Here is a 23,231-nt window from a genome sequence, read left to right on the forward strand (position 1 = left end):
CTGTACATGTCCAAATCATCTCAACCTTGCCTCTCTCACTTTGTCTCCAAGCCATCCTACATGTGCTATCCTTCCAATATACTCATTTCTAATCCTGTACAACTTTGTTACTCTCAGTGAGAATCTCAACATCTTCAACTCCGCTACTTCCAGTTCAGCCTTGTCTTTTTGTCAGTGCCACTGTCTCCAAACCGTACAACATCGCTGCTCTTACTACTGTCCTGTACACTTTCCCTTTCACTCTTGCTGGCAACCTTCTGTCAAAAATCACACCTGACCCTCTCCTCCATCCATTCTAACCTGTTTGCACTCTCTTCACTTCTCTTACGCACTCGCCATCACTTTGTCCAGTTCACCCCCGATATTTGAACTTGGGAAGAAATTGCCTTACTTATTTACCACATGGGAACATGGAGTTGTGGAGCAGGTTTTATAAAAAATAATGAGACAGCATCAGAGATGGAGGAGGCTTGCCTGCTCTGCTTTATTTTGCACACCACCAAACTAGCATGTTTCCTGTATGTGTTACGTGAACTTCACAAATGTGGTTTGAAATGGATTTGTATCAATTGGATCTTACGATTTTTGGCAGTTCAGACTCGGGAACATATGATCAGACTTGGACCGATTCTTCAGTTTGAACATAACCTTAGTCTTGGTCTAAATAAATGTTGGACACAGCCTGCATAAATACTGAAGTTATGTTGAGGTGTATGTGCAAAGGACATACCTTAGACCAGATAGATAATACCCAAAACTAAGATGAAGGAAAACATGAGCAAGAACAAAATCATTATGACCCAAGGAACAGGTATGTGTACATTATAAGTGAGCAAAATACAGATATGAATACATTATGAGTGAACTAAGACCCTGATTGAAATCATATTAAATTGAAATGATTAAGTCATGCATAATAATTATGGAAACACAATGAAATAACCAAAGGTATCATCCTCAAATCAATTGTGCATATTATATATATATATATATATATATATATATATATATATATATATATATATACATATACACACGGGCAAAAAAGTATTTAGTCAGTCACCAATTGTGCAAGTTCTCCCACTTAAAAGATGAGAGAGGCCTGTAATTTTCATCATAGATACACTTCAACTATGAGAGACAAAATGAGAAAAAAAAAATCCAGAAAATCACATTGTCTGATTTAAAGATTGTATTTGCAAATTCTCATCTCATCTCATTATCTCTAGCCGCTTTATCCTGTTCTACAGGGTCGCAGGCAAGCTGGAGCCTATCCCAACTGACTACGTGCGAAAGGCGGGGTACACCCTGGACAAGTCGCCAGGTCATCACAGGGCTGACACATAGACACAGACAACCATTCACACTCACATTCACACCTACGCTCAATTTAGAGTCACCAGTTAACCTAACCTGCATGTCTTTGGACTGTGGGGGAAACCGGAGCACCCGGAGGAAACCCACGCGGACACGGGGAGAACATGCAAACTCCACACAGAAAGGCCCTCGCCGGCCACGGGGCTCGAACCCGGACCTTCTTGCTGTGAGGCGACAGCGCTAACCACTACACCACCGTGCCGCCCCGTATTTGCAAATTATGGTGGAAAATAAGTATTTGGTCAATAACAAAAGTTCATCTCAATACTTTGTTATATATCCTTTGTTGGCAATGACAGAGGTCAAACGTTTTCTGTAAGTCTTCACAGGGTTTTCACACACTGTTGCTGGTATTTTGGCCCATTCCTCCATGCAGATCTCCTCTACAGCAGTGACGTTTTGGGGCTGTCGCTGGGCAACACGGACTTTCAACTTCCTCCAAAGATTTTCTATGGGGTTGAGATCTGGAGACTGGCTAGGCCACTCCAGGACCTTGAAATGCTTCTTACGAAGCCACTCCTTCGTTGCCCGGGCGGTGTGTTTGGGATTATTGTCATGCTGAAAGACCCAGCCACGTTTCATCTTCAATGCCCTTGCTGATGGAAGGAGGTTTTCACTCAAAATCTCACGATACATGGCCCCATTCATTCTTTCCTTTACACGGATCAGTCGTCCTGATCCCTTTGCAGAAAAACAGCAATGTTTCCACCCCCATGCTTCACAGTAGGTATGGTGTTCTTTGGATGCAACTCAGCATTCTTTCTCCTCCAAACACAAGTTGAGTTTTTACCAAAAAGTTCTATTTTGGTTTCATCTGACCATATGACGACATTCTCCCAATCCTCTTCTGAATCATCCAAATGCTCTCTAGCAAACTTCAGACAGGCCTGGACATGTACTGGCTTAAGCAGGGGGACACGTCTGGCACTGCAGGATTTGAGTCCCTGGCGGCGTAGTGTGTTACTGATGGTAGCCTTTGTTACTTTGGTCCCAGCTCTCTGCAGGTCATTCACTAGGTCCCCCCGTGTGGTTCTGGGATTTTTGCTCACCGTTCTTGTGATCATTTTGACCCCACGGGGTGAGATCTTGCGTGGAGCCCCAGATCGAGGGAGATTATCAGTGGTCTTGTATGTCTTCCATTTTCTAATAATTGCTCCCACAGTTGATTTCTTCACACCAAGCTGCTTACCTATTGCAGATTCAGTCTTCCCAGCCTGGTGCAGGTCTACAATTTTGTTTCTGGTGTCCTTTGACAGCTCTTTGGTCTTGGCCATAGTGGAGTTTGGAGTGTGACTGTTTGAGGTTGTGGACAGGTGTCTTTTATACTGATAACGAGTTCAAACAGGTGCCATTAATACAGGTAACGAGTGGAGGACAGAGGAGCCTCTTAAAGAAGTTGTTACAGGTCTGTGAGAGCCAGAAATCTTGCTTGTTTGTAGGTGACCAAATACTTATTTTACCGAGGAATTTACCAATTGATTCATTAAAAGTCCTACAATGTGATTTCCTGGATTCTTTCCCCCCATTCTGTCTCTCATAGTTGAAGTGTACCTATGATGAAAATTACAGGCCTCTCTCATCTTTTTAAGTGGGAGAACTTGCACAATTGGTGGCTGACTAAATACTTTTTTGCCCCACTGTACACACACACACTTTTTTTTTTTTTTACATCACTAGACCATCAGCAAAGAGACTTTTGATGAACTGAAATGCTGGTACTGTTTCCACTCTATTCACATGTGAGTGGAGTTTATTGACAAACTTTCTGGTATCTCACTGGCTCTGTTTTAGTTCAATGCTGCAGTACTACACTGATAATAGTGTTAATGCATTTACAACCCCAATGGCAAAAAAGCTGGGACGCTGTGTAAACTGTAAATAAAAACAGAATGCGATAATTTGCAAATCATGGAAGCCTTATATTTCATTTAAAATAGTACAAAGACAACAAATCAAATGTTGAAACTGAGAAATTTTCTTGTTTTTTGAAAACTATATACTCATTTTGAATTCACTGTTAGCAACACATTTCAAAAAAGTTGGGACAGGGGCGTGTTTACCACCGTGTTGCATCACCTCTACTTTTTACAACACTCTGTAAACTTTTGGGAACTGAGGAGACCAATTGCTGTAGTTTTGAAAGAGAAATATTGTCTCATTCTTATCTGATATACAATTTCAGTTGCTCAACAGTTTGGGGTCCCCTTTGTTGTATTTTGCGATTCATAATGTGCCAAAGTTTTTCAATGGGAGACAGGTCTGGACTGCAGGCAGGCCAGTTTAGTACCTGGACTCTTTTACTACGGAGCCATGCAGTTTTAATATGTGCAGAAAGCGGTTTGGCGTTGTCCTGCTGAAAGAAGGAAGGCCTTCCCTAAAGAAGATTTTGTCCAGACGACAGCATATTGCTCTGAAACGTGTTTATATCATTCAGCATTAATGATGCCTTCCCAGATGTACAAGCTACCCATGTCATGTGCACTAACGCCCCCTCATACCATCACAGATGCTGCTTTTGAACTGTGCACTGATGATAAGCCGGAAGGTCCGTCTCCTCTTTAGCCTGGAGGACGTGGGGTCCATGATTTCAAAAAAGAATTTCTACTTTTGATTCATCAGACCTCAGGACAGTTTTCCCACTTAGCCTCAGTCCATCGTAAAAGAGCTCGGGCCCAGAGAAGGGGGCGGGGTTTCTGGATATTGTTTATATCTGGTTTTAACTTGCATTTGTGGATGTAGTAATGAAGTGTTTTCATAGACGATGGTATCTGAAGTGTTCCTGAACTCATACAGTGATTTCCACTACAGACACGTGTCTGCTTTTAATGCAGTGTCTCCTGAGGGCCTGAAGATCACAGGCATCCAATGTCAGTTTTCAGCCTTGTCTCTCGCACACAGAGATTTCTCCAGATTCTCTGAATCTTTTAATGATATTATGGACCATAGATGATGTGATCCCCAAATTTTTTGCAGTTTTACATTGAGGAACGTTATTCTTAAATTGTTGCACTGTTTGCCCACACAGTCTTTCACAGAGTGGTGAACCCCGCCCCATCTTTACTTCTGAGAGACTCCGCCTATCTGGGATGCTTTTTTTTTATACCCAATCATGGTAATGACCTGTTGCCAATTAACCAAATTAGGTTTTTTTTGTTGTTGTTTTTAGCATTACACAACTTTTTCAGTCTTTTTTTTGCCCTTGTCCCAACTTTTCTGAAATGTGTTGCTGACATCAAATTCAGAATGAGCAGATATTTTTCAAAACACAATAAAATTTCTGTTTCAACATCTGATATGTTGTGTTTCTATTTTCAATGAAATAGTCCCGTGATTTGCAAATCTTCACATTCTATTTTTATGTTTTACACAGTGTCTCAACCTTGGGACACTGTGTAAAATGGGAGTTGTATATGAGATTACATATTTTACCTAAGAAAGTCAACATAAAATAAACACAGTTCAAAATAGATCATTATTATTACAGTTTTGGGGAAAACTTAACCTATTTAATGCAATGTCTCTGAGTTGATGCACTTGTGGGTCTTAAATGTAACTGAATAAGTAAAACTCTTTCCACACTGTGAGCAGTGATACGGCTTCTCTCCTGTGTGAATGCGTTGGTGTGTCTGAAGCTGACGCTGTTGAGTAAAACTTTTTCCACACTGAGAACAGAGATACGGCTTCTCTCCTGTGTGAATGCGCTGATGTTCTTGGAGATGACTCTGACGAGTAAAACTCTTTCCACACTGCGTGCAGCAATACGGCTTCTCTCCTGTGTGAATGCGCTGGTGTTTTTGGAGATTACTCTGTTCAGTAAAACTCTTTCCACACTGTGAGCAATGATACGGCTTCTCTCCTGTGTGAATGCGCTGGTGTCGTTGGAGATGACACTGAAGAGTAAAACTCTTTCCACACTGTGAGCAGTGATATGGCTTCTCTCCTGTGTGAATGCGCTGGTGTTCTTGAAGATGACTCTGACGAGTAAAACTCTTTCCACACTGTAAACAGTGATACAGTTTCTCTCCTGTGTGAATGCGCTGGTGTCGCTGGAGATGACACCAATGAGAAAAACTCTTTCCACACTGTGAGCAGTGATACGGCTTCTCTCCTGTGTGAATGCGCTGGTGTTCTTGGAGATGACTGTGACGAGTAAAACTCTTTCCACATTGTGTGCAGTGATACGGCTTCTCTCCTGTGTGAATGCGCTGGTGTTCTTGGAGATGACTTTGACGAGTAAAACTCTTTCCACATTGTGTGCAGTGATATGGCTTCTCTCCTGTGTGAATGCGCTGGTGTTTTTGTAGATTACTCTGTTGAGTAAAACTCTTTCCACACTGTGAGCAGTGATACGGCTTCTCTCCTGTGTGAATGCGCTGGTGTTCGTGGAGATGACTCTGACGAGTAAAACTCTTTCCACACTGAGAACAATGATGTGGCTTCTCTCCTGTGTGAATGTGCTGGTGTCGTTGGAGATGACATCGATGAATAAAACTCTTTCCACACTGTGAGCAGCGATGTGGCTTTTTCCCTGCATGACTGCACTGGTGTGTTTTGAGGGCATTCTGATGACCAAAGTTTTTTCCACAGTCTGAGCAGTGGTGTATTTCCTTCTGTACATCATTGTGAGAACTGTCAGAACTGAGCGCATCAGATGATGTTGGCTGATTACTGGAGCCTTTGGAGGGAATCTCGAGCTCATATTTAATTTCTTTTGAATCCCACAGTCTCACATACTTTTCATAGTGGCATCTCTGGATGTGTTTGTGGAGGTAAATTTGAGATACATAGGAAAGAGGACATGTGGAGCAGGAAAAGACCTGCAGCAGGGTGTTGTTTACTTCTGGAGATGCGAAAGGACAAAAATATCAGAAACTGAACATGAAATGCAACAATATTTTCAAATCTAACAACACTGAGCATTTGAGGTTACATATAAACATTCAAGATTCTACATGAATGAAAACTTGCTAATCTGCAATTTAAGAAACCAACAACAGAGAATAAGTGGATCCAGGAACTGCTCTGACTGTGTGCAAATTCACAAAGCTCAAGGTCACCAGCATGGACTTGACCAATAATTAATTAATTAATTAATTAATTAATTAATTAGAAAAAAATACAGCTTTGAAACATTGTGATCAGAGTTATCCTTTTCTGTATAATTAAAAAAATTACTCAGATCAGGTGTATTTTATGTACATTTCCTCCTACAAGGCTCTGAAAATGTCTGAAAATTCAAAATGTAGCAAAACAATGCCCTGTTTGAGAGCTTCTAACTCGAACAGTATGCAAGATAAATCACTCAGTTATTTTTTCCTGTCATTTATGACATATTAGGGCATATGTATGCAGTAACCATATTTATTACTTTGATAAGAGTCTCAGAATAATTATTTGAAATGTGCTTGATTTTGAAATTTCCTCAAATTTGCCTATTTTCACGTCCTCATTTGACTATTGCCTACACTACAATAAGTAGTTTTAAGTTATTATGCTAACATTAAATTTATTGCATCACCAACCTGCATTCCACCAGGACTTCTCTTGGTTCTCCCTATAGACCCCTTCGCAGTAAATGTCATTCATACGAAAGCGGAAATTGCGCGCGCAGCCTGGACCCAAAAAAAGACTCAGTGATGCCTATTTGTTGTGTTGTCGGGTGTCAGACTCGTAGCAGTGATGGGGTTAAAATGTTCAGAATTCCAGCAGGATCTCACCCATTCCAAAAAAAAAAAATCGCCGACGTCTATGACTACAAGCCATCAAACGTGTAGACTGGGATGAAAGCACTATCAAAAATGCGCGGGTTTGCAGCGCCCACTTCATCACAGGTAAGATCAGGCTATTTATTAAATCTTTCTTTTTTATTCTTTCTAGTCTTTGTTTATTGATGGAGCAAAATACTTTGGTAACGTTTGTCTGATTAGCTGGTCATAGTTACACAATGTAATGAATATTGTTAGCATGTTAACTTAGCTTTGCATGCAATTTTGTTTGTAGGAGAGGTCTCGCTTGACTCAAGCAGTCCAGATTTTGTGCCATCATTATTTGTGTTTGCCGAAAATCACAATTTTAAAGCAAGGATGGAAAGGTAAAATTGTGCCCTCACTCTAAATGCCAACTTACGTTGACTGCTCTAACCTAGCTCCCGCCCCGTTCAGTTTCATTTCTGCTCTCTGCCTCTCGCTTTTTACGCAGCTCTGATTTCTCTTAGCTGCACTCTTTACACTATCATTCCTTTCATGCCATTACCTCCTGCAAATTGCTGTTTAGTGTTGGTATTTGCTGTTGTAGCTAAAGCCACATTGCCATCACATCACTGGCATAATTTGATTAAAACAAAATGAATATGAATGTCCCATTGTTAATCAAGTTGTACATGCCCACACATAACAATCATATGCGTCTAAAGACTTGTAGGCACGAAGTTTTTCGTGGGTGTACACTGAAGTCTTGTCAATAAGGTACGAGTATATATCTGGCCATTGTATACCAGGGAACTTACTAACATCGTCCGTCCACTCTTTAATTAAATGCGGATCCGGTAGGCGATGTCCACTTGTTAGAGTTAACTTATTCATGTAGCATTCTTGATCTTGTAACGACAATTGTTTTGCATAATCTGACAGCTCATAATGCCGCTCTATGGGCAGCGCCATTGTTTCTGGGTCCAGGCTGCGCACGCATCCTGGCAACGGTCGGTTTGTTTACAAACATGCGAAGGCGTCTATTAGCCCCTTCAGCATTGCATACCTGAATTGTCTGATTCAAAATGGCAATGTAGACTACCACTAACGTACAAGCTCAACTGAAGTACACAGGTGTATTAGCGGAGGGAGGGAGGGTGAGGGTCTGTACTGGACTTAAGACATCGTCCCACACACTTGCACAGGTGTGGAATTGGGCATGTTTAGCTCAAGCTGAACACAACAAACATCCTTGTAGATACATGGAAACGAAAGAAATCCTGACACAGCCTATAGATATAGCAGCTCAATGTTTAAAAAAAGTCATCCAAAAAAGTGCCAGATAGCTGGAGTAAACAGAAAACCAAAGATACAAAATGAGGTCAATGAATATTTGGTGACGCATGCCAGGTTGCTGAAGAAAGAGAAAATCATAGTCCTCACAATAGTGACAAAATAGGATTTACCAAATCACAATTTACCAAACCAAAATGGTGTGCTGCTGCCTGCCCTAAACGTATGCATTCTGTCAGCCACGGGCGATTGCTCTAAGACAACGAGGGAGGCTCAGCCTCCTCTAAAAATTCTGGATCTGAAATAGCAATAAGTTATACCTATAGTTAGTTTTTTTTTTTTCTTTTTTATCAGACATCTAATTTATTGGGTTTGTTTACCTGACATGTTTCGACGTACAACTTCCGTCTTCCTCAGAGAAGTTGTACGTCGAAACATGTCAGGTAAACAAACCCAATAAATTAGATGTCTGATAAAAAAGAAAAAAAAAAAAAAAAAAAACTAACTATATTTAATATAAGACATAATGAACGTAATCGAAAGAATAAGTTATACCATTGCTATTTCAGATCCAGAATCATAGAAATATATGTGCTCAACCCAACTACAGTGCGAAATCATTCCGTTATAACTTTCCCCAGTTTGCCTAATGTGCGCGTGAGTTTTTCCCCCTCGTGACAGCGTGATGCAGCCCAGCCTCAGTGGACTTCAATGGCATTTGGGAGCTATGCGCTTTTCAATATCAAAATGCAAGACGGTTATTGGACAAATACTGCGAAAACGCCCGCCCACGGAGTCTCACGGACTCCCAGCCTCAGTGGACTTCAATGGCATTTGGGAGCGATGCGCTTTTCAATCTCAAAATGCAAGATGGTTATTGGACAAATACTGCGAAAATGCCCGCCCACGGACTCCGAGCCTCACAGTGGGAGGGACATGGCAGTTTCCGCGAGGAGACTGGTGAAAGCAGCCGGATATTTTCTTTGATTGACAGCTCGTTTCAACTATAGACAGGCAGCGGTGAATCTCAGTTCAGTCCCATGCGGATTCGCAAGTGCTGTGGTGTATTGTAAGAGATCAGTTTACATTTCGATTTCATTCATTACATACGGTTTCTACTAGCTTTTTTAGTTTGTATATATTTTCATTGTAAATAAAGTGTAAATATAGTGTTGTCAAGTTTGCCATCTTAGTTTCAGAAATTTTGTTTATTTGAGTGATTGAACTTGAATTTGAGGGGGCTAGTCAGCTAGCAAGAAAGCTGCGCACGGATGCCAAGCATTGCTGATTTAATTTTGGCGAAGCCATTTGCCAGTCTTCCTTTCGAGGAAAAAATTAAAATTAAAGAGCAGGGTAGACCAACGCCTCAAATTGACTTGGTGAAAAAGGTAGGGAATAATACTCGTTCCTTTCAGCTCTCCTGGTACGAGAAAGTGAATTGGCTAACAGCAAGTGACCCACATCAACAACAGTAAATAGGCTACTTTAGTAATATGTCATGGATGGACCAAAAATATAGAATCTATTTAAAATGTTTATGCTGAGTATATTATATTGGAATATATATTTTTCTGGATATGAATTAAACACAGCTACAATTTGGAAAACATTTTTAAACAAAAACACAGCCGAGAACATTTCACACTACAGACCTGGATTAAAAGTGAAGGGTTATCAAAATTGTCAATAAAACATTTCTCAGTCAAAATAAGTAAAATATAGGGAAAGTGTCATTGAATGAAATGTGTGGCACCCAGCTCTATGTTTGGCTCCCCAAGGTCAGTACTTGTGCCTATTCCAGAACACTCTGCTGTTACTGCTGAGGTTCCTGACAAAGAGCTGCTTTCAATAATGATCAATTTTTAAACAACATGCCACAATTTTAAAATATAAAATGTTAAAATATACCCCTCCCCCCCACACCACCATCATGTATATTGGACAGTAGGCTAATGGGCCAAAAGAACCTGTTATTTCACAGTTTGTGACCCTGCCAACAATCAGCCAGATCAGATGCAAGAGTATGGGCAAAATTGATGTGTTTTTTCTTTTAAAATCTGGAAATATCGTAACCGACCAGCCTCCCGTTTGAAAGACTACCAGCCGCCACTGCTGTCAGCGTCTGTCAATACCTCCAAAATGCCAAATTGTTAGTGGCTGCGTTACCAGTTGATGTCAATTATCAGGATTTGCTCTCCAAAACTGTTTGTAATTTGCAAAATTATGATTGTATGTTGTTACATGCCTGTGAGAAGTGTCCTGGCAAAGAGGCATTTGCAAGAGTACCTCAATCTCATGAGTTTGAGCTTGGTCAAATCATTAAATATAAACTATTGGGACAGACTGAAAGAACAATGCTCATCTCGCTTGAACGTACTGCAGCAGACTTCATTGATATTATGTGGGAATCATTCAACAAACTTGCACAACAACACTTCATTACCAAATCTCAGTCTGAGGCTTTAATTATGTTCAAAGTAATGGTTAATTGGAGTAAAGCTATAGTTCTACTTAATTTTGCTGAAAATTATGGATTCATCATTCAAGATACTGTACAGGGACATCACTGGGATAACTCCCAGGCAGGAGTACATCCTTTTGTAAGGTATCTCATGGATTTCCCAACTTCAGCTCTCAAGTGCATTAACACGCGTTATATCATATTGTTATTGAAGCATGATGCTGTTGCAATTCATACATTCATTTTTTAAGTGTTGACTGCAGTAAAAGATTTACCAAAATGTGAAAAAGTAATTTACTTTAGTGAGAGGGCTGCGAGCCAATATAAAAGCTTAAAAATATTTTGCCAAACTTTGCAGGCATTATGATCACAGTCTATCTGCCAAATGATATTTCTTTGCTACTAGCCATGGGAAGAGCCACTGTGATGGTGTAGGTGGCACTGTTAAAACAGTAGCAGCTAGAGCAAACCTTCAGGCCAAAGTTAACAACCAGATTCTTACACCACATGATGTGTATAACTAGGCAAGAGATAACGTACATGGTATCAGGGGCGCCATTAGGGGGGGAAAGTTAGGACAATTCTAAGGGCCCAGCATTGACAGAGGGCCCTCAGAGGACAATATTCATATTATTACCATGTACAAGTTAATTTAATAAAAAATATTTTTAATAATTTTGTCTCTTATATTGAGCAAATACAACAAACTTTTGGTTTGGTTTTCCATTTTCCAAAAAATTATTAGAATAGATAGTCTTTATATTTCAGCCCTCTCCCTATTCATTACATGGTACGGTCTTGCATAGGCAGAGACAGGGCGCAACACCGTGTTAGGGTTGTTGCTTTCCAATCCAGCACTAACGTTTGCTGTGCACGGTAAAAGCAGAAGTGATGGTGAACCATCAGTAGATTGACACCATCATGAAGAAGTCGGGTTACCAGAAACAAAGAGAGGCAGCAGAAAGCTGAGAGAGAGAAAAAGGGTCAACAATTAGTCACCCAGGTGTTTGGTTTTTTCCCCCCAAGGAAAGGTAGCCTATACATTTATTCACTGACCTTCCTTCAGTGGCTAATAACCTAACATGCTACAGAAGATTATTATTGTGGCTTAACCACTGCTTGGATGATCAAGCTAGCATGGTGGTGGTAGTATCATGGTTTGGGCCGGTTTTGCTGCATCTGGGCCAGGACGGCTTGCCATCATTGATGGAACAATGAATTCTGAATTATACCAGTGAATTCTAAAGGAAAAATGTCAGGACATCTGTCCATGAACTGAATCTCATGGTGGGTCATGCAGCAAGACGACGACCCTAAGCGCACAAGTCGTTCTACCAAAGAATGGTTAAAGAAGAATAAAGTTAATGTTTTGGAATGGCCAAGTCAAAGTCCTGACCTTAATCCAATCGAAATGTTGTGGAATTACCTGAAGTGAGCAGTTCATGTGAGGAAACTAGGGCTGTAATGATACACCCAACTCACGATTCGATTCGTATCGTGATTTTTGACCCAGGATTCGATACACCCACGATTTTTTAAAAATGTTTTTTTAAAGTAGTAAATTTGACTTAACATTTACTTACTTGCATTAACTATTTAATAACAAATAATTCAGACCACTGCAGAGAATGAGTAATATGTATGCAAAAATGAACAAATGTATATCCAAAGATTGTTTTATTTCTCAAAATAATACTGTTGAGCCGGAAGCTCTGGTTTTTTCGGTTCTGAAAGTGTCATTTTTCCAAATCGTGTAAATCCGTTAAGATTTTTTTTTTTTTTTGGGGGGGGGTGGCTCTCTCACTGTCTCACTCTCATAGGGCCAATGATTTTCTGTGATCGCGGAAAACAGATGGAAATTACGGAATTTTTATGGTGAAACATTGCTCGCGTGTCAAAATGTAACTGCCGCAGAAGGCTTCTGCCCAAGCAGACATGCCTTCAGTGTTGCCAGATATTGCTAACGTTTTCCACCCCAAAATATGTTCAAAACCAGCCAAAAAGCACCTAAACCCGCCCAATCTGGCAACACTGCATGCCTTTCCGGTCAAGTGATTGTGATTGGCTTGTGGCACACCTAGCCAGCCAATGAGCTGCTTGCTTACAGATTCGCTCCCCGCGTCGCAACCAGAATGGCGACTGCTTAAAAGGAATGAATGCTCTGCCAGTGGCGAGTGTGGACGTTGCGTGACTCGCAGAAGATTGTCGCAGGTCAGCGAAAAAACGACTTACTAATAGATATAAAAAAAAAAGTAATTTAAGTAAGTTTAAAATGTAATTTAAATAAAAAGTATTCATAAATTGAAGTTTGGAAGCGCCTCTGTTTTTGGGCTGAGGAGAAGTTTGAAAGGGTGTACCGCGATTCTGCCTTCTTGTATTGCGACACGGATCGTGGCTCTGCGTATCACGATTTCGATTTCGATACGCATATTGTTACAGCCCTAGAGGAAACCCACCAACATCCCAGAGTTGAAGCTGTTCTGTACGGAGGAACGGGCTAAAATTCCTCCAAGCCGGTGTGCAGGACTGGTCAACAGTTACCGCAAACGTTTAATTGCCGTTATTGCTGCACAAGGGGGTCACACCAGATACTGAAAGCATCACTGTATTTGTTTCCTTTTATGATCAACTAATGTTACTAACCAAGCATGCACCTCATTCCATCCAAATGTTAGTAATACATACACATAGTTCTCACAACACAGATTCTGAATTATGTACCTTATTGTTAAGGTTATGGATACTTTAGAGCCAGAGCCCTCTTCAAGCCATGATGCAGCCAGAGAGAATATGCTTTTCTGTTTCTGATGTATCCATTTGCAGGGAGCAAGGGATGACCAATTTATTGATGGAAAATTCATTATTGTGTTAAAAAATGGTCCCCTTTGTTGCACAACAAAGCCCATAAGTCACTTTAAAACTGTATGTAGAGTATGTACAGTGGTTATTTAGGTCATTTGGGGCTGTTGAACATTGAGATACTAAATATTTGAGGAGTTATTCTCTGCCATTTGACCTCTTTGTATGGTTTGATGTTTTGCCATTGTTCACATTTATATTTGTTGTTATTATTCAAGTCTTTATTTAATAAGTTGATGAATGTTGAGTTTTTCTCACTGCATTGCTGAATACTGTATTTACTGTTTTCTATTAAATTGGCACAGCCAAAAAAAACAAAAAAACAAAAAAGCCCTCAGTGGGTTTCTTGCAGCACACCATGTAATCATCATCTATCAATTAAATAGTGATTCATCAACCTAGAAATTTAACTACATATAATGAGACAGTACATGAAGGAGACATAATGATAAATTTGGAAGTGTGTTTTTGACAGCAAGGCCAGCCGAGACCAAGTTTATACTTATCTACTAGTTTATCTACTAGCTACAGCCTTGGTGGGTCACTAACTAAATACTGACACCGAGTGGTGTAAAGTAATATCAGGGTTTAAACAAGGTCTGTGTCTTCTGTGATCAGTTCAGTAGAGGTGTTCAGATCCAGTGGGTCTTTACTGGTGTTTGACAAACTCAGACTTTTGAATTCATCTGTGTTTTTTTGTTAGAAAATAACACTAACAGCACTTCCTTTGGATAAACCAAGGGTTGGGTTTATTATATTCCTTCATAGGGCCCAAAATTTCTAGCCGGTGCCCCTGCTGACTTGAGCACCTTTTTCAGTTGCTGTATAATTGTAGTCATACACGAATGCTGATATGTGATTTTTGGCTGGGGTTTTGCATGGAGGGATGAGTATGGTATAATGCTGATTTTTTAAAATCAGTTTTTATATTGTGTAACACAAAGCTCTGCAGATTGAGGTCTATCCCTGTGTTACACTACACTGCACCACATTACACTATACTGACACATAGCAACGTTGGAAGCTACAAGCTGTGGCTAGCCAGCAGCTAAATAACTTTGCGGGTGCACACGCAGGTTGTAGTGCTACTGTGCAATGGTTATGCTTCTCTATCGTCTTTTCTGACCATATGCAGTTGCAGTAATCGTATAACAGCACACACACATATTAAGTTCAAGTCTTTTATTTTACGTATCTGTGATTGTGTATGCAAGAGAAGCATTTTCCTGTTGCGTCGCTGTGTTTGTTTACTGCAGGACTTCCAGGTTCCTGGGTCAAAGGACCCGAACTATGGAGGCCAGGGTGGCTTTGTAGTGCCAGTGTCGGGCACGTGCACCAGCTCGTGCATGGATTGTAGTGGTTTCGCTCAATTAACATTAATTATGTGTATTGTAAAAAATGTATGCATTTATTGTAATTAGGTATTTTGTTTATGAATTATAGAGATTATTGGCATGCACTTAGACCTGAAATTGTTATGTAAATGTATGGCTTATGCAATGTTAAAGCAATTGATGTCTTCCAGTGGGTAGGAACAGGCCACTATATCTAGCCCTCTGAAGGGAGGTGGATTAGTTGGGTCATGGGCACTGTTATCAAATCAAATCAAATCAAGTTTATTTGTACAGCGCTTTTAACAATAAACATTGTCGCAAAGCAGCTTTACAGAATTTGAACGACTTAAAACATGAGCTAATTTTATCCCTAATCTATCCCCAATGAGCAAGCCTGTGGCGACGGTGGCAAGGAAAAACTCCCTCAGACGACATGAGGAAGAAACCTCGAGAGGAACCAGACTCAAAAGGGAACCCATCCTCATTTGGGCAACAACAGACAGCCTGACTATAATATTAACAGTTTTAACAGGTATAACCCTCAACTGTCCTCATGGGGCCGTCCTTCACAGGAGTGGGGCGATAAAACTCCGACCAGACACAGGGCACCAGGATGGATCAAGCAGGTCCGAGGGGCAGAAGAGGCCAGCATCTCAATCCCAGGATCAACATGTAACTCAGAGGGACAGATGGGGGGGGGGAGAGAAAGAAAACACGTTGTTAGGTATGCCCTAAAAATGACAAGTATTAAATCTGTGTGGTAGGCTCGCAGAGACGAGAGTCTTTACATCAGGCATGACGCACAATGGCATGTTAATATGGTAAAAAATATATCATGACCTGCTCTGGCTGGATGCTTGATTGGGTGATGGGAGCACACTCCTCAGCAATGATGAGATGCAGATGGGACCCTTAGGCCTGGCCAAGACAATTCAGTTACATTTCACCGGGTCTGGGACATGCGACAGAACGTCTGACGGCCGATTCCCTGCAGGCTACGATAGCCAGTCGAGGTCCCCACCGTCTCCACCAAAAGATTTCCTGTTGACTCCATGTAACTCAGAGGGACAGATTTGGGGTGGGGGGGGGGGGGAAGAGAAAGAAAACACAGGTGGTTAGGTATGCCCAATGTCACCTGAATAAGTAGGAACAGTATACATATTGCACCGAGTACAAGCAGGGACTCCGGCAACTAACTATGACAGCATAACTAAAAGGAGAGAGCCAGAAGGTAACACAGGCATGAGGGAGCCCCGGGACATAAAGCAGCCAGCCACTGCACCGTCAACAAACTCGAGTGAGCAAGCGAGTGGGGACTGACAGCATCCATACATCCCAGTTTACCAAAACACTCTATGTCTGAGGACCCTCCAGATCTACTCCTTTACCTCATAAACACCATTAACAAAAGGCTTGACTAAACAGATATGTTTTCAGCCTAGACTTAAATGCTGAGACTGTGTCTGATTCCCGAACATTACTTGGAAGGCTGTTCCATAACAGTGGGGCTTTGTAAGAAAAGGCTCTGCCCCCTGATGTAGCCTTCACTAGACGAGGTACCAGCAGATAGCCTGCACCTTTTGATCTAAGTAGGCGTGGCGGGTCATAGAGGAGCAGAAGTTCACTCAGGTACTGTGGTGCGAGACCATTTAGTGCTTTAAAGGTCAATAGTAGTATTTTATAATCAATACGAAATTTGATTGGGAGCCAATGCAGTGTGGATAAGACAGGCGTGATGTGGTCATATTTTCTAGTTCTAGTAAGGACTCTTGCTGCGGCATTTTGAACTAACTGGAGCTTGTTTATGCACTTATTGGAACATCCAGACAGTAAGGCATTACAATAATCCAACCTGGAGGTAACGAAAGCATGGACTAGTTTTTCTGCATCATGCAATGACATTAAATTTCTTATCTTTGCAATATTTCTGAGATGAAAGAAAGCTATCCGGGTGATGTTATCAATGTGAGTTTCGAATGAAAGACTGGGGTCAATAATCACTCCGAGGTCTTTTACTGCTGCACGTGAAGAAACAGAAAGGCCATCCAGAGTTACTGTGTAATCAGAAAACTTACTTCTAGCTTTATGTGGTCCTAGCACAAGTACTTCAGTCTTGTCAGAGTTAAGCAGAAGGAAATTTATAAGCATCCAGTGTCTAATGTCCTTAACACATTCCTCAATTTTATTAAGCTGGTGTCTCTCATCAGGTTTTGCAGAGACATACAACTGTGTGTCATCAGCATAACAGTGGAAACTAATACAATGTTTACGAATAATATCGCCCAAAGGTAACATATATAGAGAAAAAAGCAGTGGACCCAAGACAGAACCTTGTGGAACACCAAACTTTACCTCGGTACGTCTAGAAATATCACCATTTATATCGACATACTGATAACGATCAGTTAGATAAGACCTGAGCCAGGAGAGGGCCGTTCCCTTAACTCCCACAACATTTTCTAGTCTATCCAGAAGAATGGAATGATCAATGGTATCAAATGCTGCACTAAGGTCAAGCAACACAAGTAGCGAGACACAGCCCTGATCAGACGCCAACAGTAGGTCGTTTACTACTTTAACCAGTGCTGTCTCTGTGCTATGATGAGGTCTAAATCCTGACTGATACATTTCATGGATGTTATTCCTATGTAAATATGAGCATAACTGCTGTGCCACAGCTTTTTCAAGGATCTTGGAGATAAAGGGGAGGTTTGATATTGGCCGATAATTGGACAGCTGACAGGGATCAAGGTCAGGTTTTTTAATCAGGGGTTTGATAACTGCTAGTTTAAAGGATTTGGGTACATAGCCAATCATAAGAGAAGAATTTATTATTTTTAGAAGCGGTTCAATTACTCCAGGCATTATCTGTTTGAATAGATGTGTCGGTAAGGGATCTAGTACGCAAGTTGAGGCTTTTGATGTAGAGATTAATGAGAGTAATTCAGTTTCTTTTAGGGGAGTAAAACATTCTAACTGATGATCTGATACAGTTGTATTGTTAACTACAAGGTCGCTTTCATTGTCTAACCTTAAATTAGTAGTTTGAATTTTTTGTCGGATATTCTCAATTTTGTCATTAAAAAAATTCATGAAGTCGTTGCTACTACATACTGCAGGTGTGCATGTGTTGATAGTGGACTTATTCCTGGTTAATTTTGCTACAGTATTAAATAGGAATCTAGGATTATTTTTGTTATCTTCTATTAGGGAGGAGAGATATGTTGATCTCGCAGCACTAAGAGCTTTTTTATACTTCAGGAAGCTCTCCTTCCACGCCAATTTGAACACTACCAATTTTGTTTGACGCCATTTACGTTCCAATTTTCGAGTGGTCTGTTTTAATGTGCGAGTGTCATCATTATACCAGGGCGCTAATTTTTTGTCTCTGACCATTTTCCTTTTTAGAGGAGCTACATTATCTAAAGTATGGCGGAATGTTGACTCTAAGCATTCAGTTGCCTGATCGAGTTCTGCAGGGGCTGACAGTGACCCAATCAAAGTTGACAGCTCTGGGAGATCATTTATAAAGCTCTGTGCAGTAGTTGACGTGAAAGTACGTTTAATACAGTAGCGTGGTGAGGTGCATATATTATTACTCAGACATATTTTGAATGAGATGAGACAATGATCTGAGATAACTTCAGACTGTGGAAGTATGACTATATTGTCTACGTTTAATCTGAATGTTAGTATTAGATCAAGGGTGTGACCACCATTATGGGTCGGTCCTATGACATTCTGCTTAATCCCAACTGAATCTAAGATGGACACAAACGCTGTTTTTAAAGGGTCTTCTGGGTTATCAAAGTGAATATTAAAATCTCCGACAACTAAAGCTTTGTCTAAGGAAATAACCAAATCTGAGATAAAATCTGCAAATTCAGAAAGAAACTCAGAATATGGCCCCGGGGGCCTGTAAATAATAAGCAATGGAATTAACTGGGTAGACTTATTTTTTGAGGCTACATACATTATATGAGTATGAAGAACTTCAAATGTATTAAATTTATAACCAGGTTTGTGTGTTACACCTAGATAATCGTTATAAATAACCGCGACGCCTCCTCCTCTGCCAGTTAGACGAGGCTGGTGTATATAACTGTATCCAGGAGGACTCGCTTCATTTAATGCTATATATTCATTTGGCTTAATCCATGTTTCTGTTAAACACAGTACATTAAACTCCTGATCAGTAATGAGTTCATTAACCATTAGCGCTTTAGATGTAAGAGATCTAATATTTAATAGCCCCACCTTTAGATCAAAGGTGCTGGCAGCAGCTGTACAGTCAGTCTGATCTAATTTTATATTGATTAGGTTACTGGAACAAACTCTCTGAAAATTTCTACCTTTTTGTTGAGCTCGGGGAACAGACACAGTCTCGATGTAGTGGGCCCTGAGTGACGACTCTGTGCAGCTAGCAGACAGTCGGTTTAGCCTGTTCGTCTGCTCCCTGGCCTTGGCTCTGGATTGTCAGAAATTAACTAGGCCTGTTCTGAGACTATGACCTATGCTGCAGGAAATGAGAGCAGCACCTTCCCGAGTGGGATGGATACCGTCCCGCCCTAACAGGCCAGCAGTGCCCTCAAAATTAGCCCAGTTATCTATAAAGCCCACACTGTTTTCAGAGCACCACCTGGACAGCCAGCAGTTCAGCGACCATAACCTGCTGTAAGCTACATCGCCACGCCGCATTGGGATGGGGCCAGAGCATACTACAGCATCGGACATCGCCTTCGCTAATTTAAACACCTCTACAAAGTTACTCTTAGTAACCTCAGACTGACGAAGGCGTATATCATTAGCTCCTGCATGGATAACTATCTTTGAGAACCTATGCTTGCCTAGGACCCTAAGATTACCTGCTATGTCCGGCGCCCTGGCTCCCGGTATACACCTGACTAAAGCTGCTGGTGCCCCTAAAGGCTGAGCTAATTTCACGTGCCGTATGATAGAGTCCCCTATAACCAGAGCTCTTTCAGGTTTCTCAGTGGGTGCATCACTAAGGAGAGCAAACCTGTTCGACACGTGACGCGGAGAGGAGTGGTGCTCCCGTGGGCGAGCCTCAGCGGTAGCTTTGGCTCTACGCTTATGCCGCCGAGCCGTCACCCATTCGCCCCGCTGTAAGGGCTCTAATGCCGGAGTTGGGGGATTGCTAACTCCACCTAGGGCGTCCAGACTTTCCCTAACAGAAACTACACTGTTCTCACGCTCACTAACCTGCTCTAAAGCCTGGACACGCGCTTCTAGCACTGAAATCTTCTCCGTCAGAGAGCTAACTAATCTGCACTTATCACAAGTAAAGCTAATAGAGCTATCGCTAGTGACGGAGGAAGAATGACTAAACATCCTGCACTCAGCACACTGAACAGGCTGAAGGTGTGCCATGATGAAAAGATTCACGTACCTTAAATGAAGATCTGTTGATATTAAAGCAGATCAGATGGCCTCCGCTTGTGGAGGAGAAAAAAAGAAAGCTTCCGGTCTCGGGGTTCTTCCGAAAAAAGAAAGAGAAAAAACCGGAAAAAAAAAAAACCGGAAAAAGGAAAGCGAAAGTGAAAAGTACAAAAATGAAAGCGACAGTATAATCTATGTAGTAGTCCTGTAATGTGCATGTAATCAGGCGGTGTAAACATAGTCCAATACAGTATTCTGTTTTGTAGGCCAAGTTTTTTTTGTTGTTGTTGTAATAATTACTTGGACTTTTATTTGATTATTATAATTTATTTTGTGTTAAATTTCTGCTGCCACTTTGGGAAACCGGACCCAATAAAACATCTTGTATTAAAAGCTCTATCTTTGGCCGTTGTCCATCATTGTCACATTTAAGAACCTACGTGACATATGGTGTCAGAAGTGGGATGGCTGGCCAAAGAAAAGTGACTTGTTCGACCCAAAGAGGAGTTGCTGCCCAAAAATCATCAGCCAAGGCAGTCACACTGAAAGATGATGACTGGGAGACGGCTCAATCCGCAGCAGAGCCAGCAGAAGCAGCTGCCCAGGACTACAGGAAACAGGGAGCCAGACCGAAGACTGCAAAGGGAGTGGAAGGTGCAGCATCCCGGGCACGACCATCTGTTCCAGCCACATCACTAACCGAACTGGTCCGAGACGTCCTCACAGAGCAGAAGATGAGGGACGATGCCCGGCAAGAGGCACAGGTGAGGAGGGATGAAGCAATGCGGGAGGAACCGCAAGATTTTTTCACGGCCATGCATCCTTGCCCAGACTACCCCCGCTCACATCAGATGGTGTTATCCAGCCTTCTTGTGGAGGAAAGCCCTAGACTTGACTTTCCTCTGGCAACACCATTCCAGCCCCTGGGAGGTATCCAGTAATCAGAGGTGGCACCATTAAGGCCTTTTCAGAGTTCAGGTCTTAACCACAACCACCCAGAAGTTCCAGCACGTCACACAGAAGGTCTACCACATCACCCAGAAGCTCCAGTGCACCGTCTAGAAGGCCCATCATGCCATCCTGCAGGCCCAGCATATCCAGCATGTCACACTGTAGGCCCGGCGTATCTTCCAGCAGGCCCAGGGTACCCGCCAGCAGGCCCCATATACCTGCCAGCGTACCTGCCAGGCCCAGCAGACCTGATAGCAGGTCCGGTGTACCCTCAGGGGCCAAGCCAACCAGTACGACAAGAAGAACCGAAGTTACTACCATACCAGCAGGGGGAGGGTATTGAAAATTACCTCCTGCAGTTTTAACGTCTGGCACGTACCTGGCAGTGGCCGGAGGTTTCGATTGATTCCATTGCTGACTGGTAAAGCCTTGGAAGCCTACTCAGTGATGGATGAAGAGCAGGCAGGTGACTTCCAGCAGCTCTAGGAGGTGCTGTTGATGAAGTTCAACATTTCTCCAGAGATGTATCGGTGGCGATTTCAGAGGGACACTGTACCAGCAGGAGAAACACCTCTAGAGACTTACTACCAGTTGAAGCATCTCTACCGCCGCTGGGTGCAACCAGAGCTACGCACCAAGGAGGAGATCGGGGAGAAGGTCATCTTGGAGCAGCTGTTGAATGTCCTCTCTCTGGAGGTGTGTACCTGGGTCTGTGAGCATGAACCAGAAGTCAGAATGACTGCAGCGAAGTTGGCACTGCAGTATATCAACACCCACAAGGGGGAACCAACTCGTCCAGTCTTCTCCCAAAGACCAGCCTGAGACTGCAAGCAGGGAGGAGGTAACTTTCCTGGGGGTGGTAACTCTGGAGGTGGGACCAGAACTGGGGTTGAAAAAGCTGAAAGTAAACCAGTCAGTAAGTCAGCGCTCATTTGTTTCTCTTGTCAATAGCTAGGTCACAAGGCCTCAGTCTGCCCTCTAAGAAAACCTAAATTAACAGATTTTTGTTATGTTCCTAGAGAGGGGGATGAGGAATCTGAAGTTAACCAGGGGGAGCCAGTTAACCAGAGAGTAAAAGTTAATGGGGTCATTCTTGATGCAATGTTGGGCACTGGTAGTGCTGTTTCTTTGATTAAGAAATGTCATGTTCTCCAGTGTTGATTATCAAAAACAGACAGTGATTGAGTGTGTGCATGGAGATAGAAAACAGCATCCCCAGGCTGAACTTACAATTGAAACTGATGGCGTGAAGTTTCTGTTAAGAATGGTGGTGGTTGAGAACTTGCCTTACGATGTCATACTGGGGAGGGATGTACCAGTGTGGGATGAGTTATTGGGGACTTCCTGTAATGAAGGGGTGACGTGTGCTAATGATGCTGATGTGAATGTATCTTGTCCTGTTGTCACCTGCTCTCAGAGGGTTATGGAACCACTACCTGATTTTCCAGATGATGTTATTCAAGGTGGGGAAATGGGGCCCCGTAAGACACGACGCCAGCAAAGGCTGGAGAAATACTGTAATCGGGGGTCCTTCGAACAACTTGATACAAAAGAATTAAAGGTTGAATGCGAGGTACCTTATGATATTGTGAAGCTTCAAAGGGAAGCTGCATCCTTGCAGCCACTTTTTGAGAAAGCCGAAGCCAAGCACAATGAGCCGTACTGTGCAGACAGGTATTTGATTAAGAATAACGTCCTTTACAATCAGTCAGAGGCCGGTGTAAAGAGGCTAGTGGTGCCAGTTAGCTGTAGACCTCTAGTTCTCCATATTGCACTTACTGTACCTTGGGCTAGGCATGTGGGTCAACAGAAAACTTGCCTTAGATTGGGGGTTAGGTTTTTCTGGCCAACCATGTACACTGACACACA

General features: G+C 42.0%; 1 protein-coding gene across 3 annotated transcripts in view; it reads right to left on the bottom strand.

Annotated features, from left to right (window-relative positions):
* Window positions 1-4,749: 4,749 nt before the first annotated feature.
* Window positions 4,750-23,231, bottom strand: part of LOC132894012 (zinc finger protein 883-like) — a 102,603-nt gene continuing 84,121 nt past the window's right edge. For all 3 annotated transcript variants that reach the window (XM_060933195.1, XM_060933196.1, XM_060933197.1), the window contains one exon: window positions 4,750-6,217. In XM_060933195.1, the coding sequence (XP_060789178.1) occupies window positions 4,884-6,217 (1,334 nt within the window). In that variant the 3' untranslated portion in view covers window positions 4,750-4,883. The remainder of the gene's footprint in view (window positions 6,218-23,231) is intronic.

Source organism: Neoarius graeffei, chromosome 11, assembly GCF_027579695.1.
Source record: "Neoarius graeffei isolate fNeoGra1 chromosome 11, fNeoGra1.pri, whole genome shotgun sequence".
In the NCBI taxonomy this organism is placed as follows: Eukaryota; Metazoa; Chordata; class Actinopteri; order Siluriformes; family Ariidae; genus Neoarius; species Neoarius graeffei.